The 19,290-nt window shown below is 41.0% G+C and overlaps 2 protein-coding genes across 7 annotated transcripts in view; one reads left to right on the top strand and one right to left on the bottom strand.

Moving 5' to 3' along the window:
- The window catches only part of LOC126474411 (uncharacterized), a 301,608-nt gene extending 296,152 nt beyond the window's left edge, over positions 1–5,456 (bottom strand). For 2 of the 4 annotated variants that reach the window (XR_007586584.1, XM_050101898.1), the window contains exon 1: positions 4,312–4,495. Coding sequence is in view for 2 of the 4 variants with exons in the window: in XM_050101898.1 (XP_049957855.1) it covers positions 4,312–4,396 (85 nt within the window). In the remaining 2 variants the exon portion in view is untranslated. Of the gene's footprint in view, positions 1–3,942; positions 4,066–4,311; positions 4,496–5,322 lie in introns of those variants that run through there. The other 2 variants (XM_050101883.1, XM_050101892.1) reach the window with 2 other exon arrangements.
- Positions 1–19,290, top strand: part of LOC126474439 (mpv17-like protein 2) — a 56,247-nt gene that overhangs the window by 9,882 nt on the left and 27,075 nt on the right. For 2 of the 3 annotated variants that reach the window (XM_050101913.1, XM_050101920.1), the window contains exon 1: positions 4,782–5,142. The exons of the other annotated variant lie outside the window; for it this stretch is intronic. In XM_050101913.1, coding sequence (XP_049957870.1) covers positions 4,911–5,142 — 232 coding nt within the window. In that variant the 5' untranslated portion in view covers positions 4,782–4,910. Of the gene's footprint in view, positions 1–4,781; positions 5,143–19,290 lie in introns of those variants that run through there. 3 annotated transcript variants of the gene reach the window in all.

The following is a 19,290-nucleotide window of genomic DNA, read 5'->3' as shown; positions in this document are numbered from 1 at the left end:
AGATCTGTGATAAGAGAAAAAAGGAATAAAAACAGGACACAAATTACTAGGAAGATGTGCTCACTATCTGATGAAAAAGGTACAGTACACAGATGTACAAGACTTAAATAACAAAACTTGAAGAATCAATACGGTTGGGGAGGGAAGGGGTGGGGGAGGGGGGAGGATGTGAACAAGTGAAAAATCAAATTGTCCATCAACCACCAGGTGGCACTTGCAATACAAAAGAAAAGTGCACTATACTTCAATACAAGTATAACAGGCTCAAACATAAGTAAAATACATTCTTCATTTAAAGCATGGTGACCCATTAGTTTGTTAACATTTGAAAATACGAGAATTCATGGAATAATGTAGATAGAGGGGTAAAAATTGACACACATGCCCGAAAAGACCTCAGGTTTAATCGAAACCACAAATAAGTGCAAAAACTCACCAACAGATGGCACTGGACAGGAACACAGCAATGACGCCACATGAGAATCATGTATAAAATGAGCTGCAGTGAGCGGAGGAGTCATATTATATGTGGTCTGTTTCAGATGTCTGAAAATACAGGCACCACTGTTTTTGATACAGCAGTCATAAATATCTACATAAATACCTTCCTCAAAAGTGAGAGGGTCAATGCGTCAGCAATTGTGGCATGTTGACTTTACCAGACAAGGCACTGTTGCTAAATTTTTACTGTCAGAATGAAGAATATGCTACTGCAGCTTTACCATCCTAGCACCACAGGAAGGGTATTCAAATGAGAAAAGGTCCTATGACAAGTGTCACTGTGCACAAAATGATCACAAAATTCCAAACCACAGGTTGGTAGAGCACTGAGAACTCCAATAAAGGTGGTAGCAGCCACGGATACATACGAGGAGCACCCCCCCCCCCCCCCTCTTGTGGGGCCACCCACGCTGTCCCCGCCAGTCAGCCTGCACACTATTTGTTCGTTTCATTTAGTAAACTTGACTGAATCAAGTTATCAAGTAGCTGTACTTTTCTATGTAGCACGCGAGTCCACTTGTCTGCCTGCATCTATTGCTGCAGTAGAAAGAAGTTTTTCAACATTGCGGCATACGAAGACATAGCCGAGATCAACATAAAGGAGGGTCGACTTAATGGCTTAGTTCTGTTGAACACCCACCCTGACATTGATTGTCCTATAGACGATTGAATTAACCAATTTGCCAGGAAGAATAGGCACACAGAATTTATCATTTAAGGAAGAGAACCACAATTGTAACTTTTTTATATCATAGGATGGCATCGTCTTTTACATGTGTGTAATAAGTTTAAATAACACTACTTTGCATGTGACTTGATTATTTTTTACTGCAGCAAAAGTAAAGGTAGCTCAAGATATCTTTAGCACTCCTCCTTGAGGTTTTTCTATATCCACCACTGAGTGGTAGGCATGAGATATTTCAATTTTTAAGTACATTTTCCATCACAGGACAAAAGTGAGGATAGGAAAGGCAACATATCACGTACAGGATAAAATGTAAAACACTAAATGAAATGTCATAAAATGGTGTAATATGGAAAAAGTCACAGATTAAGATGAGAGACAAAGAATGAAGACTAAAAAAATAATTAGTAGGTAAGTTAAAAGACAATGTAAGTGATAAAGTTTTTTCTAACATAATCTAATGTGTATTTCTAGTTATTGTAATCTTCAGTTCGAAGTCCGGTTTGATGCAGCTCTCCATGCAACTCCATCCCATGTGAGCCTCTTCACCTCTGAATAACTACTGCAACCTACAGCCTTCTGAATCTGCTTACTGCATTTATCTCTTGGTCCCCCTCTATGATTTTTAACTCCTCCACACACTTCCCTCCAATAGCAAACTGGAGATCCCTTGATGTCGCAGAATGTGTCTTCTCAACCGCCTTCTTTTGGTCAAGTTGTGCCACAAATTTCTTATTTTGCCAATTCTATTCAGTACCCCCGCATTGGTTACATCCTCAACCCACATAACCTTCAACCTCTGTACACCACATTTCAAAATCTTGTATTCTCTTTTTGTCTAAGCTGTTTATTGTCCATGTTTCACTTCCATATATGGTTACACTCCAGACAAATACCTTCAGAAAAGACTCCTAACACTTAAGATTTATATTTGATGTCACAAATTTCTCTTCTTCAGAAATGCTTTTCTTGCCACTAATAGTCTGTGTTTTATATCCTCTCAATTTCTAGTGATATTTGAAAAAAATGTTTATTTCTTTTTAGGGGTCTGTGCCTCAATCTGCAAAAAGGGAACCTGTACTGGATCACTTTGTTGTCTCTATGTCTGTGCATCCATCTGACAGCCAAGAACCCTTTTTATCAGGAACAAGTAGGTGTATAAAGGTCACACACGTCACATATTAACATCTAAGGTCCCTTGGTGATGTAAAAACTTTAAGCTTCTAAGTCAATTCAATCAAAACATATGCCTAGTTATGTAGAATATTTTGATACACGAAAACTCACTCATCAAAATCTACAGGTTACTTCCCATTGACCTATAATCATAAAATTTGGCAAGAAGCAATGTTTCACAGTACAAGTAAAGGAAAAATGCAAAATCGTTAATTTGTAATTACATCACATAAAAAAATTATTTCCCTTGTCATTTGTTCTCCAACTTCAAACTTGAAACAGGAATACTCTCAAAAGTTCTGAGCACCCTGGGACCAATATGTTACCAGTATCAATGTCGATAACAAGCAAAAATTGTTAATGTCCTCAATTCCTGGAATAGATATGCTTTCTACACACATAATTAAGCTCGTTCGGAACACTTGGTGTACAAGTCCTACCACACAATTTTTGTGTAACAGCACAGTCCCAGTCCTCTAAAAAAATAGCAAGCTGGCAATAAGCAGAAATACAGTCTGGTATGGAAAATACTATCTGTAAAAAAAGTCTTTAAACATAACAGACAAAACAAACAAAATAACAACAAAGAAAATGGTTGCATTCCAAAAACCAACCAATTTATAAAGTCGCTCTTCCTAAGGTGCTACAACACACAGACGCAATAACAAACTCTGAGACCTTGTTGGTTTTACATGTATACTACTATTTAAAACAACAGGCATGTAACTGGCTAGGTCAAGGCCTACTCTTTAGCAGCTCTAGTTTTACGAAACTGAATAACGTATTTCTGAGTAGAGAAGGAAGGTAAGTAATACTTGGTCAAGAAGGGAGAGGCGCACATATATAGGAAATCATAGAGGAAGTTGCAATAAACAGGAAATTAAATCACAGCTCTTGCATGAAAGATAGTGTCCTTGGAACACGGCAACTACCAGAATTCAAGTACCTTTGAAATACATGCAGACTATGACATGAATCACACACAGCTTGTGTGAGACAGTAACAAGGCCAAATGTAAAAGATATTACTGTTGATAGACTATGGCCCAGGTACAAGTGATAGGCAGAAACTGTGCTTTAGTAAATAGGTAATGCTAATTAAAAATATTAAGAATACTTAACATGATCATTTCTTTGTGTTTTTTTTTTAATATAAATGCCTAAGAGCAAAAACCATTGGATTAACATGTTCCTACCTGTACATACAACTGATTAAAACAAAAGGAGCTGCTGCTTAAAGTTCAACAAAATTCGAAAATTCACTGTGGAAAATCATGGAAAAAAATCGAATTCGACTTCATAGACTGGGTTAAATACAGTGGATGGTTAAATTTTGTAAATAAAAGTTCCCAAATGTATTATTTATGTTTTGTTGAAAATGTGAATTCAGTCTGTTATGCATATTCTCTTAAACACCAGTTCAACTTGGTTTCATAAATTGTCTGCTGAACCACAAGGCCATAAATATCAATACTCTGTATATATTATTTATTATGAGGTCATAGTCCCTCATCAATTAATGTCAAATGAATCCAATAGGATGTAAAGGCAAATAGAACAAAATACTGCATATTTTTCTACGTGCCTGTTAAGGAGGGGCAAATATGTGTAGGTAGTAAGTACAACGTTCCAGCAGCAGCTGTTCTTCGTTATTTATATCTCATGTGTATATGCGAACATACTGACAATTATTTCGGATGTAGTCAATCCTGACAATTATTACAGATGAAGTCAATTACTATGAAATAATTCTGTAATAAAAGTATCACAATAACAATTTTACTTCTCTTTAATTGCACATACGAATCATACAGAACTTAAAAACTGCGAAAACCTATACTTTTATCAATAGATGCATTTATATGCAGAAAGTAACGCGTGTAGACCACCAACTTCGATCATAAATAAAGTAGTCGCCTGTTAAAAAACGCGTTACATATATCATCTTACCTGTTAAATAAAAGCAATTAAATTTGTGCGCAAGTTTCAGCAGACGAGACATCTGTACGTCACTCACGGCCATACCATCCCTCATCAGTTGCCAAATATCAACTGCGGAAAGGGATGTGGTGATACCTGTATTCAAACAAATCTCTAATGATTGTGAGGAAGGAATAATATATTTCTTTTACATATTATCAGAAACAGAAAAATTAATGTTGTTCTCTTTCAAAGATGTTGCCTCAACAATTGTGGCCTTTATGAGTCATGGAGCATTGTTACAATTTAAAGTTAGTATCTTCATTACGCTCCATTCAGTAATTGCAGCAAATAATAGACATCTGACAGAAGGCGTGATGATGGTTGTTTATTGTCTTATAGTAGTCAGAAATTGCTGTACATTATTGGAAGCGTGCGGAACATCTTTGAGTGTAATAAAGTCTGTGCACAATTTCGTTATTCGCATAGTTTGAGGAGTGGCAGTAGGAGGGGGGACGCAGCGGCCGATAACTACCAAGCAGTGGGCGAGATATGATTGGGGTGGGGACGTGGAGAGCTGTTTTTGAGGCGTTATTAGTTTATTGTTTACGTTATCCATAACTTTTAACATGCGTTTATTCTGTGGTCTATTGCGACATCCTAAATTAGGCTGCCCGCCAAGAAAGCCTGGTATAGTAAAGGGTACTGTTCATGCAGTATTCGGAAGGTATTTGCTTGTGACAAACACTATTACAGGGGGAGTATTATTAGCTGCGGGAGATATGATTCAACAAGAAATTGAGCGTTACAGGCACAAAGAAGTATCGAAACGAATGAACCGATACGACTGGCCACGAGTGGGTAATGTAATTATTTGTTACCTGTATTGTTTAATGAGAAACTCTGGACACCTGTACTGTAGTACAACGGGGAGTAAAACAGTTTTCAGACAAGGAATGGACGTAAATTAACTGATAACTGCTGCGTTAAAAGGAGATTTTTTTCAAAGAGCAGCCTATGTTACAAAAGTTCGTCACTTACCCTTTGATTTAGCACTGTTGGTGTGCGCTGCCTAAACTTTTATGGACATGTGTGTTTTACTGATGACATACTATAACCGCAGTTTAAGTGATTTAGTTCACTAAATGTCTTTCATATTGCCAACCGGCGTTTACATGTAGTAGAGTTAAAAAAGAAATAAAAAACGGACAGGAATAATTTTATAAATGGCAAAAGAGCGTGGGTAAAGTTGGCCCGATATTGAGTAGCTAGTGTGATTTTACGTAATCTGTCGAGAGCCGTGGAAACCAATAACTATCTATCACGTTAACACTGCAGACGACGACCTACTGTAGTTTCGTTACTGTACGCGTTGAGCGCCACCAACGGATGCTACTTTGTGATAGGCTGGAGGGAAAAGGGTGTGGGTAGTTACCGCTACTGAGCATTTTAACAAATTTATCATATTTTGCAACACACTTGATTTCATTGTGTATTGGAACTGCAGGCCCTCCTGGTTATTGTACGCGATCTAGAACTTAAACATTGAGCAATACGTATTCTTCGGGAGACTACTCCGTTTTAGAAATAATACGTCAATTAATAAACGGCAGTTCAGAAACAGATCTGTTGTGGATTTAAAATAAGAAAACGTTCCAGATAAGCGTTTTAACAACCAAAGATAAATTTCCGCAATTTTTGGAGTGTTGTAGTAGATACAACGGAGTGGAATGTACATTAAGCTTTTAAGTATTTTCCATATAATTGTCTTCGTCAAGGTATCCAATGGAATGAAGTTTTATGTAATTAGCCAGCTGATTTCCCGGCTATGGCCCCTTATTTATTTTATTCCAGTTTTATATGTTAAACCTTTCGTGTATAGCCTTGCTAATCTTCAGGTATAAATATCAGCCCAAAAATCATCTAATACTATCAGCCTAGCGACGCCGAGGACTTCGGGTTCGACACGAATATCAACTACATTACATTGGCAGTACCCCCACAGAGTGGGCACTGGGGATGTAAAAGGAAGTGATGGGGTGTTTATTCGACTATTTCTACATTTCACACTACCTTTAGTCGAAGGGCGCTATAGGTCGCTTACCTCTGTATTACTTTTCCTTGCTAATTTCACTTCAAGTTTGATATTGTTCTAACTATTCCAGGGATTAGTTAGGTATTGCCCCAACACCACCTCCTTATGGGCTTTCATAATGAAATGACTAAAAATGGGTTGTTGTATCCCCACAGTGTTTTTTTTCTTTTTTTTCCCCTTAACAAGTTTAAATCCTAGGTACTGTTTACCAGTACCAATTATGGCCGAATTTTCTCATTGTGATGCTTTATATATCATTCCTTTCTATTGCCCCTGCCTCTCTCCCCAACCCTGGAGTTGAATGTCATTGCATCAGTGACCAATCATTCAGGATGTTTTTATGTGGCCCCCTTCCACCTCACCCTTACAGGTACTAGGGATGTCTTGTCCTACTAACATTTTATTTTTTCCAGTTTGGTTGCAGTTGCTTCTGGTGGTTCAGGTTATAAAAAGCCATGGATTACCCAAGGAATAAAGGCATCCTGTAAACAAAAAAGGAAACTATATCAGTCAGAAACAGTTCTGATGTAAATGCTATTGATCATTACAAACCATAATGCAAAACATTGAAGATAACAATGTAGACATCAAAATGAATGCGTTATCAGAAAGGGATAGTTGCATCAGATGGAAAAGTAAAGAAAATATGGGATATAGTGAAGGAAGAGACTGGTAGAACCAAAGATGAAGAGGAGTACGTAGTTTTAAGAGTAAATTATACATAGGTAACAGATGTGTGCAGTGTTACTGAACTTTTCAATAAGCACTTCATAACCGTTATTGAAAAGAGGAGGTTGTCAGGTTCAGTAGATGCTGCCATGGAATATCTCAGACCTGTCACTACAACTAAATACAGTAATGAGTATGACCCTCACTGCACCAGAAGTAGTAATCCTTAAAACCAAAAAAACTCAAGTGGTTATGATGATGTATCAAAGAAAGTTGATTAAACAGTGTGCCTTTGAGTTTAGTGACATTTAAAGTTATTTGGGTAACCAGTCTTTTATCAATGGAACATTTCCTGAATAGTTGATATATGCTGAAGTTAAGCCTTTGTGTAAGAAAGGAGATGAAGAAATACCATCAAACTTCCATCCAATTTCACTTTTGCGCACATTGTCAAAAATTTTAGAAAATACTCATATAATATGTAGTCATCATCTTAACCACCTGACCACAAATAAAATATAATCCAAGTTACAATTCAGATTTCTAAAGGGTTCAGATATTGAGAAGGCTAACTACACATAACAGTGAGAACATTCTTAATTCATTGGACTATAAATTACAGATGGCCGGTATATTTTATGGTCTGTCAAAGCCATTTGACTGTTTAAATGACAATATCCTCTTAAGTAAATTAGAATTTATGGTGTAAAAGGAAATGTTGCAAAAAGGGTTAAAATCTTATATCTCTGACAGAAAATAACAGGTGTCAGTAGGAAAGCTGTGTTTATTAAGCTATCGAGTATCATCTGGCCGGGAACCAAGAACGTGGTGTCCCCCAAGGTTCCATGCTAGGGGCCTTAGCTTTTCTTGTGTATATCAATGATCTTTCATCAGTAACATTACCAGATGCTAGTGTGTTTTGTTTGCAGATGACACAAACATTGCAATAAATAGTAAATCAAGTATGGCTTTACAATGGTTGGCTAATGAAATTTTCATGATTATCAATAAATGGTTCCTAGCTAGTTCCCTGTCACTAAACTTTGAAAAAACATGCAGTTCAAAACTTGTAAAATGTTTCGTGTCAGTATATGCCTAAAATATGACAGCAAGCAGATAGAAGAAGTTGACAATGTTTAATTCATGAGATTACAGCTTGATAATAAATTTAATTGGGAGGAGTAAACGAAGAACTGCTGAAGTGCATAAACAAATCTCTATTTGCTATGCAAATGTTGTCAGACATAGGTGAAGTAAAAATAAAAAAGCTAGTGTTCTATGCTTATTTTCATTCTGTAATATCATATGGGATTATTTTCTTGGGTACCTCATCAAGCCAAGCTAAAGTTTTTCAAGCCCAAAAATGTGCAATATGAATTATTTGGGTATGTTAACTACTGTTTTCCAATATATTTATTCCTTATTGATATTTGTAACAATATTATGAAAAGGAAAGTTGCCACTCACCATACAGCGGAGATGCTGAGTCACAGATAGGCACAACAAGAAGACTCACAAATTAGCTTTCAACCAGTATGGCCTTTGTCAAAATAGACGAGGGAGGGAGATAGAGAGAGAGCGAGAGACTGACTGACTGACTGACTGACTGACTCTGACTTTGGTTCAGAAAGGTGGCTGCTATTCAGCAGTACACGTTTTCAATAACATGCCAGCAACCATAAAATGTTTTTGATTAGTTTCTTAGCAGAACTGATTGATGTGTGTATGATGTTGTTAATAATATCACATAATACGAATATTGTGTATAATCTGACATGTGTACAAATTCTGTGCATTAATACGATCATTTTAATTAAGTGCTGTAAAATGCTTCTTTTTTATTATTTTTTAATTTGATGATGTGTGGCTACAATAGCCTAAGAATTGTCATATGCATCTAAGTGTATTCAACATTTAATGTTTAGTGACAAGTTTTATATCCTTGTAAATTAAATATACTTAAGACTTCTCTTTTTTTCCTCAATTCCAAATCCACAAGGACAATTTCATTTGGGGTGTGTGGAAGGTGGCGTGTGTTGTTATTTCAGTGATTACAAAGAAATTAGCAGTATGAGCACACTTATTGGTATGGTGTTGAACCTTTCTGGCCTGGATACATTCATCGATTTGGTTGGAAGGATGTTATAGGGCCATTGTATCCTCTCCAGAGACAAATTGGCCCACAGCTGTTGTAACTGATCCTTGATATCCTGGTTATGGGCACTGGGACGGAGTTGATGTCCTAGCTGTTCCCACACCTTCTATTGGAGACAGATTTGAGAATATTGCTGGCCATGGGAGTACTTCAACATCATGCAGACAATTAATATGTGCACATGCCACTTGTGGACGAGCATTGTCCTGTTCAAAAATGGCACCACAATACTGTCACACGAGAGGTAACCCATGAGGTTACAGGATATCCAGGATTTATCATTGTGCCATAATAGTTCTCTTAATCACTACAAGCCATGGCCTGAAGTCCTGCCTGAGGACTCCCCACAGAAAGACACAAGCAGTAACACTATTGTGCTTTTCCAAAACAGTGTAAGAATGGAACCTCTCCCCAGATTGTCGCCATACTTATGGACGATGGTCATCCTGGATAGTGCTGAACCACAGTTCGTGGCTGAGGAAAATGTGACACCATTCATAAGCAGTCCATGGTTCCCAATCATGGCACCACTCTAAAAAGCAGCTGTTTCTGTTGTGTTTAGGACAGTGTATACATGGGATGGCAATTCCGTAGCCTGGTTGCTGCTGTCAGCAACTATGTATGCGAGGTGATACAAAATGCTGGGCGTCCATTATTTGTTCTTCGATGATGAATATGTCTGCCTTCACATTTCCATGCAGCCTAAGATCAGGCCCCTGTCATATCAGATTGTCCTACAAATCTGGATATTTCCTGATTCGGCCAACAGGCCAAATAGAGACTCAAAATGAGGCTCCTTTCAAACAATGTCAGGTGCTGCTGACGTCGCCTCAAAGCATCTCTGTCTCCTTCACAATGATCACTAAACATCTGATGCTCTTCATGCCCCATATATTCCCCAACAGGCCTGGTAACAACACTAAACAAAAACAATACTAATGCACACATGTGGCTGTTTTTTTTTGACACTGAGAACTGCATCTCTAATCAGTTACATATCTGTTGACGGGTATACATATATGAAGCTACATTGACATCCAACCGTGTCTTCTGTGTACTTCACTTTTTTGTCAGATAGTGTGTTTGTAGATGAAACAAGACTGGAAGATGACATTAGCATGCCTGTGTTGTTCACAAGTATGTGCAATGTTTCTTCTGACATGAATGCAAGAACAGGCTCTGCTGTGACTACAGCTGTTATGAAAAACATGAAACGTATTCACATTTGCAAATTTGGACAACCATCGCCTCTGTAATGGAATGGTGATAATGAGAATTTGTGCTGGACAGGGACAATGACATACTGAGGTTTGTTTGGATGTGGTCATGAGTCATGCTCAGATAACGTAATTGTAAGGTTACTACTCACAATAAGCTTGAAATCCAGGTTCGAGTCCTGATCCAACACAAATTTTCATTCTCATCATTCTATTACACAGTTTTCATGTATCCATATTTGCAAATGTGAATACATTTCATGTAAGATTGGAAGAAGTTATCTCCATAAACTTTTTGGGAATTACATTTGACAATAAGCACCATTGGAGACAATAACATAGACAATGCCTACCATAAATTTAACACTGTAGTAGCTATAATGAAACAGTTTGCACATTATGCGAATAACTTGTTTGTACATCTAAAAAGAAAGATGATGAAACTTACCAAACAAAAGCGCTGGCAGGTCGATAGACACACAAACAAACACAAACATACACACAAAATTCTAGCTTTCGCAACCAATGGTTGCCTCGTCAGGAAAGAGAGAAGGAGAAGGAAAGACAAAAGGATATGGGTTTTAAGGGAGAGGGTAAGGAGTCATTCCAATCCCGGGAGCGGAAAGACTTACCTTAGGGGGAAAAAAGGACAGGTATACACTCGCACACACACACATATCCATCCACACATACACAGACACAAGCAGACATTTGTAAAGGCCTTGTTCACTACTACTACTCTCCACTGTTTTTTGTTCCTTTTTTCTTTCTTCTTTCACCTTCTCCTATCCTTCCTCCACTTTGGTGTTTGAGATTTCTCTTTCTCTTCTTCCTCCCTGTGCACTCTTGAAGGCCGGCCCACACATCTGATGTGTTACAGGTGACTGGGTAACGTGTAATTCCCAGCCCCAGGTCAACAGGTAAGGTTCGCACATACCCCCTGGCCTTTACAAATGTCTGCTTGTGTCTGTGTATGTGTGGATGGATATGTGTGTGTGTGCGAGTGTATACCTGTCCTTTTTTCCCCCTAAGGTAAGTCTTTCCGCTCCCGGGATTGGAATGACTCCTTACCCTCTCCCTTAAAACCCATATCCTTTTGTCTTTCCTTCTCCTTCCCTCTTTCCTGACGAGGCAACCATTGGTTGCGAAAGCTAGAATTTTGTGTGTATGTTTGTGTTTGTTTGTGTGTCTATCGACCTGCCAGCGCTTTTGTTTGGTAAGTTTCATCATCTTTCTTTTTAGATATATTTTTCCCACGTGGAATGTTTCCCTCTATTATATTCATATCATTAACTTGTTTGTACTGTATACCATGCTCTATCTGAACCATACTTAGGGTACAGAATTACTGTTTGGAAAAATTCCAGCAGCAATAACACAAAAAGAATCTTTGTATTGCAAGAAAATGCCATTAGGAGTATCCTGGAACTAAAGATGACAGACTCGAGCAGGACTGCCTTATATAATCTAAAAAGATGTATATATACAGAGCAACAATTTCATTTCCCCCAGAGGGCTGACCGCTCTTTGCCGGATTCTTGCTTGGCTACCTGGGGCCCAGCCTTTGCAGCATCTTTTTCATTCCTGCTACACGTCTATTCTCTTCCTGTTCTTTTTCCCTTTGCTTGGGGGACATTCTGGGCTGTTTTTTGGAATGTATTCTGAATTTTCGGTTGCCAGTCTCAGAATACTCTCCACTGTTTTTTGTTCCTTTTTTCTTTCTTCTTTCACCTTCTCCTATCCTTCCTCCACTTTGGTGTTTGAGATTTCTCTTTCTCTTCTTCCTCCCTGTGCACTCTTGAAGGCCGGCCCACACATCTGATGTGTTACAGGTGACTGGGTAACGTGTAATTCCCAGCCCCAGGTCGACAGGTAAGGTTCGCACATACCCCCTGGTACAGGCCAAGCCCAAGGATGGGTGATTGCCTGAGCTGTTAATTTCCAAAATTGCCAATTGTTCTCTCTGTCAGGTTTTCGGGAGGTATGACCTGAGGTGTGAACAAACACCTAAGGTGTGTGCTCCTCCTCCTGAAGGGGACCACAAGTTGGAAAGAACATGCCATAGGAGACACTTGGAATCATGGGGGATTTTCTCACAATGAGCCAATCATCTTCACAGTCAGTGGCCGTGAAACATAAATGGAATAAGGCTAATATTTCAAAGACCCTCCCAGCTGCATCATGGTTCCTTGTGGTTTCACTTACTGAAGACGGTCAGTCCTTCACTACGGTAAATCCTTTTATTATTCAGAAAGATGTTGATGCAATTCCTGGCCCTGTGTGAAATCATGCTCTCATTTATGCAATGGCACTTTGTTTTTAGAGACTACTTCTGATTCTCAAGCCGAACAACTGCTTGCAGCTTCGCTCTTCCATGGCTATCGTGTTCATGTCGAGACCCATCAAACGTTGAATTCTTCCCGTGGTGTTACTTACACTAGGCTGCTCGATGGTCTGACCAAGGCAGGAATCTGAGCAGGGTGTCATTGCAGTCCATCGGGTGATGGAAAAAGTAGATGCCTCCTTAGTGCCCACCCATACTCTCTTTCTCGCTTTTGATAGAGTGGTTCTTCCGTCCAAGATCAAAGCAGGTTATGAAGTTATCACAGACAGACAGTATATTCTGAACCTGATATTCTGCTGCCAGTGCCATCATTACAACTACACTCAAGAGTCCTTTCAACACCCAGCCAAATGTGGCAGCGATGCTCACAAGGGTGATTGAGTGCCACCTTCTCCCTGCTGCATCAACTTCAATGGTGACCATGCCGCCTACCCCGAGATGTCCCATGTATCTCGATGAGCAGGCTGTCCAGGAGATCCAGGTGAAAGAAAAAAATGCCTTACCCGGTTGCTTGCAAGTTGTTGGCTAGTCAGAAAACCTGCATTCTACTATCTGACACCTACAGTACTGTTCTTTCTACATCTCTCTCCACAAAGGAAATGGTCACACAGAAATGCAACCTCAAATTTAGCACGGCAGTTGTGAAATCGTCCAGTGTCATGGTAGTGTCCCCATCTCCTCCTACAGCTGTGCAACATGCCACCAAACTTTCGCTTCACGGGGTGAAGTCACTAGCTACATAACCGGCAGGCTGGAAAGGACAGAAGGAATATTCCCATGAAGACGTACTTTGTCCCTCCAGCCAACCAACATCTGAGACTTCCTCTGCCAACCAGAAAGGCTCCAAGAAGTCAAACAAAGGCAAACAGTCTTCTCCTTAGCCGACTTGAAGATCCTCTTCAGTGGTGTCACCACATGATACACTCACCCAGCCGACCTCCATGTCACTGGTATGCACCACCAACCATTTTTCTGCCCTGGACTCCACAGCCAGCAGAAGGTGAAAGCTGATGCTTCAGTAGAACTCATGGAGCAGGATCCTCCTGCTTTTGTGCCCTGTAGCAGTGAGTCTTTAAAGGCTGGCACTCGGCAGTCACTGAGATGACACCCCCTTAACTTTTTCCTCATCATGACTGTCTTCCAATGGAACATTCGTGGTCTTTGATCCAACAAAGAGGATTTATCTGTGCTCTTAGAATTGCACTCGGCAGTCACTGAGATGACACCCCCTTAATTTTTTCCTCATCATGACTGTCTTCCAATGGAACATTCGTGGTCTTTGATCCAACAAAGAGGATTTATCTGTGCTCTTAGAGTTGCAGTGTCCACTTGTTCTCTGCCTTCAGGAAACAAAATTGCAGTCTCACGACCACTTTGAGCTCTTGCATTTCTTCCCAATCCATTTTGTCTTTCATCCTGAGCATGGCATTCCATCTTACGAGAGAGTCATGCTGCTCATACAAGATGACATTCATAGTCAACCTATCTCCCTGACTACCTGTCTTCAGGCTGTTGCGGTTCACATTTTCTTTCCTCATTTGACCTTTTCTCTTCATACCGTTTATATCCCTCCATCATTTGATGTCACCAGGGCGGACATCTTCCAATTTATTGGGCAGCTACCTCACTCCTTTCTGCTGCTCGGTGACTTTAATGCGCACCATCCCCTTTGGGGTTCTTCCAGATCCTGTCCAAGAGGTGGCCTCTTGACTGACCTTCTTAATCAACTTAACCTCTTCTGCCACAACACAGGAGCACCCATGTTCCTTTCAAACTCCACGCACATCTATTCCCATTTGGACCTATCATTCTGCACTCTCCAGCTTGCTCATCATATCGACTGGTCTGTTCTCTCTGACACATACTTGAGCGACCATTTCCCGTGTGCTATCCATTTGCTGACTCCTACCCCACGTTCGTACACACCCAAGTGACAGCTAACTAAGGCCAACTGGAGGCTTTACTCCTCCCTTGCGACCTTCGACGAACACCATTTCCCCAGTTGCGATGACAAAATAGAAAATCTTACGAGTGTCACTCCAAATGAAATGTACACTATTTTTGTAAAAATACTGTTTTCATTCTGCATGTGTGAAAGTTTTACAGTGTGTAGATACATCCTTCCTGCTTGTTTTCAAACTTAATTCAACCTGATCCCGTGAATGGCGCTGTCACAGGGTGTCTTCAAGATGGCTGCTACACTTTACATTCGTCAGAAGCAATGTGTTGTCATAGAATCCCTGTGCTGTGAAAACGAGACAGTAGGAAACATCCACAAGAGGTTGAAAAAGGTGTATGGAGATGCTGCTGTCAATTGCAGTACGGTTAGTCGATGGGCAAGTAGGTTACGTGATGAAAGCAGGCACGGCAATATTGAGGATTGTCCTCGCAGCGGCAGGCCTCATACTGTACACACTCCAGACAACGTGCAGAGAGTTAACGAATTGGTGATTGCTGACAGAAGCATCACAGTGAACGAATTGTCACGCTACATTGGGATAGGGGAAGAAAGTGTTTACAGAATACTGAAGGTGTTGGCATTAAAAAAGGTTCGTGCCAGGTGGGGTCCCAGGATGTTGACAGTGGCTGACAAAGAAACAAGAAAAATGGTATGCAGTGAACTTTTGGAACAGTATGAGAATGGTGGAGATGAATTTCTTGGAAGAATTGTGACAGGTGATGAAACATGGCTCCATTATTTTTCACCAGAGACGAAGAGGCAATCAATGGAGTGGCATCATGGAAATTCACTGAAGAAAAAAAAATCGAAACCACACCTTCTGCTGGAAAAGTTATGGCTACGGTGTTTTTCGATTCCGAAGGACTCTGGCTTGTGGACATCGTACCAAGTGGAACCACCATAAATTCTGATGCATATGTGACGACACTGAAGAAACTTCAAGCTTGACCGAGTCGTGTTTGACCACATTGGCAAAAGCAGGATGTTTTGCTGTTGCACGACAATGCACGGCCACATGTCAGTCAAAAAACCATGGAAGCGATCGCAAAACTTGGATGGACAACACTGCAACACCCGTCTTACAGTCCTGACTTGGCTCCATGTGACTATCGTCTCTTTGGGAAACTGAAAGACACTCTTTGTGGAACAAGGTTTGAAGATGATGACTCCCTTGTGCACGCTGCCAAACAGTGGCTCCAACGGGATGGTCCAGAATTTTACTGTGCGGGTATACAGGCGCTGGTTCCAAGATGGCGTAAGGCAGTTGAGAGGGATGGAAATTATGTGGAGAAATGAAAATATTGTTCCTAAAGGATTTATCTACACACTGTAAAACTTTCAAACATGTAGAATAAAAGATGGATTTAGTGTGCATTTCTTTTGGAGTGACCCTCATACAAATGTTATCCTTACCGCCTCAGAAAGTTCCATTCCTCGCACTTCCACTTTACCACACCGTGTCCTGGACCCCTGGTGGACTGAGGCGTACTGTGACACAATTCGCGTGTGGAGATGTGATCTCTGCGTTTTTAACTGTCATCTTACAATGGCAAACTGCATTCATTATAAACAGTTGTGTGCACAGTGTTGTGCATTCTTCGGGACAGCAGAAAAGCTAGCTGGGTTTCATTCACTAGTTCTTTTAACAATTCCACTCCCTCTTCTGTTGTGTGGGCTAATCTCCGCCAGCTCTCTTGAGACCAAGATCCTTTCCCCAATTTCCGTCCTGACAGTAGCAGATGAAGTCATTGTGAATCATATTGCTATTCCCTTCCCCTGTGGCGACCATTTTGTGGGGATTTTGAGCTCCTCCCACTATTACCCTGCCTTCCTCCATTGGGAACAATCGGAGGAGGCTCGGGCAATAACCTTTGCTTCTGAATCATGAGTGCTACAATGCCACCTTTGCTAGGAGGGAGCTAGATCATGCTCTCACTTCATCCTGATCATCCGTGATGATGATGATGATGATTATGATTGGTTTGTGGGGCACTCAACTGTATGGTCATCAGCACCTGTACAAAGCCCCAATCTTTAAACAGTGCAATCTAGCCACTTCCACGAATGATGATGAAATGATGAAGACAGCACAAAAACCCTGCCCCCAGGCAGAGAAAATCCCCAACCTGGCTAGGAATCAAACTCGGGACCCTGCAATCCAGAGGCTGTAACGCTAGCCACTAGACCACTAGCTGCAGACTTTGCCCCAGGGCCAGACAGTGTTCATGTTCAGATGTTGCAGTACCTTTCTGTTGTGGGCAAGCACTTCCTGCTTCATACGTACAACTGCTTCTGGACAGAGGCCACGTTTCTCAGTCACTGGCATGATGCCACTATCATACCCATACCTAAGCCCAATAAGGACCAACATCATCCTTCTAGCTACTGCCCCATTTCTCTCACCAGCTGTGTTTGTAGGGTGATGGAACATATGATTCATGCCTGTCTGGTATGGTGGTTAGAGTCTCGCAATTTACTAAGCACTGCACAGTGTGGATTTTGAACACGCTGTTCTGCAGTTGAACATCTCATCACTTTGTCCACCCATATCATGAATGGTTGTCTGTGGAAGTCCCAGACTGGCCGTGTTTTTCGACATCTGCTAGAAGACTGGTATCCTCCATACTCTCTACACATGGGGCTTCCATGGTCACCTGCTCCGTTTCCTTCAGGAATTTTTAGAAGACTGAGTTTTCAAGGTAAATGTGGGTTCTGCCTTGTCGGATGTGTTTATCCAGGAAAACAGTGTGCCTCAGGGTTCAGTCCGGAGTGTCATCCTCTTTGCTACTGCCATTAAACCTGTAATGGTCTGTCTCCTGACAGTCATCTCCAACTGCTTTTTCCTTGATTATTTTTGCCATCTATTGTAGTTCTCAACACATCTTTCTCATTGAGCAGAGTCTTCAGCAATGTCTTGTTTTTCTACTGACAAAACAGTTTGTGTGAATTTCTGGCTGCACAGTTGGTTTCTTCCACCATCTTTACATCTTGGGCCTGTTGCTCTTCCATTTGTTGAAACTACGAAATTCCTGGGGATCATGCCTGATAGGAAACTTTCTTGGTCCTCTGCTGTATATGGTCCATCAATGTCCTACTTGTCCTCAGTGGTACTTCCTGAGGAGCAGATCGAACCACCCTCCTCTGTTTGTATCGGTCTTTTGTCGATTCAAAACTAGACTATAGGTGTTTTGTTTATGCATCTGCACATCTGTCCCTCTTACACCGTGTCAATACTATCCAATATTGTGGCATCTGTTTGGCAACTGGTGCCTTTCACACTAGCCTGGTTGAGAGTCTATGCAGAAGCTGTTGAACTACTGCTATTCTACCACCATGACTTTCTTCTCAGCGGATATGCATGCTGTGTATCTGCTATGCATGGCCACCCATCGTGTGCTGCCTCCTTCGATGACTCCTTTGATCACGACAGTGCGGGTCTCCCACATCGTTCCCTACACTCCTCAGAGTATGGGACATCATCATCATCATCATCATCATCATCATCATGGGGAGTGTCCCTCTTCTGTTACCTCCTGGAGTTCACTTTCAGCTCTTGCTCCGGCAGCTTAACTTCACACTACCTGCAACTTTCCCGGTGGGTGTAAACCCTTTACCACCTTCGTTTCGAGTGGCAGCCCCTTAGGTTCATGACCTTTGCATGGAACTTTGCAAAAGTACATTTGTGTGCACTCTCGGACTGACCATGGTATCGGGTGTGCCTTCATCATTGGCACCAATGTTTTTCATTATTGGCTTCAGGAACACTGCTCAGTACTTACAGCAGAGCTCTTCGCCCTTATCAGGCCATGCAGTACGTCTGGCGACACAGGCTCTTACATTGTGTCATCAACTCTCTCAGTGTCCTTAAAGGCCTCTGTGTGCTGTACACCATCCATCTCATAGTGCAGTGGGTCCAGGAAAGATGTCACTTGCTCATTCTTGATGGGGCCACTGTGATTTTTATGTTGGTTACTGGTCACGTTGATCTGACAAGAAACAAGGCCGCTGATGCAGCTGCCAAGGCTGCAGTCCTTGTACCTCAGCTCGCTATTCTTACATTCTCTCCAATGATCTCTGTGTTGCCATCTGTCGGGTGCTGTGACATCACCACTGGTCTCCCTTCTTGGGACAAGCTCTGGGTTATTAGGCCTCTCCCAATGGCTTTGACAACCCCCTCTCAGCCCCCTTGCCATGAAATCATTTTAGCTAGGTTGCGTATTGGGCTCTGTCTTTTTAGCATTCACCATGTGTTTAGTGGTGCTCGCCCACCACTTTATATGCATTCCACTCAACCTTTGACGGTCCACCATCTCCTGATGGAATGCTCTTTTTTTTAACCACGTACATTCTTGTTTGTGTTTGCCGTCTGAGTTAGTGGCCGTTTAGTAGACGATACACGGTCTGTCGACTGTGTTTTACTTTTCATCTGTCATAACAATATGGTGGAGGCCATTTAATTGTTAGTTCATGACCTCTGTTTTTCTATGGTGTGTTTTACAGACCTTTCTCTATGTCCCTGCTTTTAGTTATCTTCTCTTCCAGCGATTACGATTAACGTGTAGTCATTTT

Source organism: Schistocerca serialis, chromosome 1 (genome assembly GCF_023864345.2).
Source record: "Schistocerca serialis cubense isolate TAMUIC-IGC-003099 chromosome 1, iqSchSeri2.2, whole genome shotgun sequence".
In the NCBI taxonomy this organism is placed as follows: domain Eukaryota; kingdom Metazoa; phylum Arthropoda; class Insecta; order Orthoptera; family Acrididae; genus Schistocerca; species Schistocerca serialis.
The sequence above is the reverse complement of the archived record's forward strand: the minus strand, read 5'-3'. Positions and strand labels throughout refer to the sequence as shown.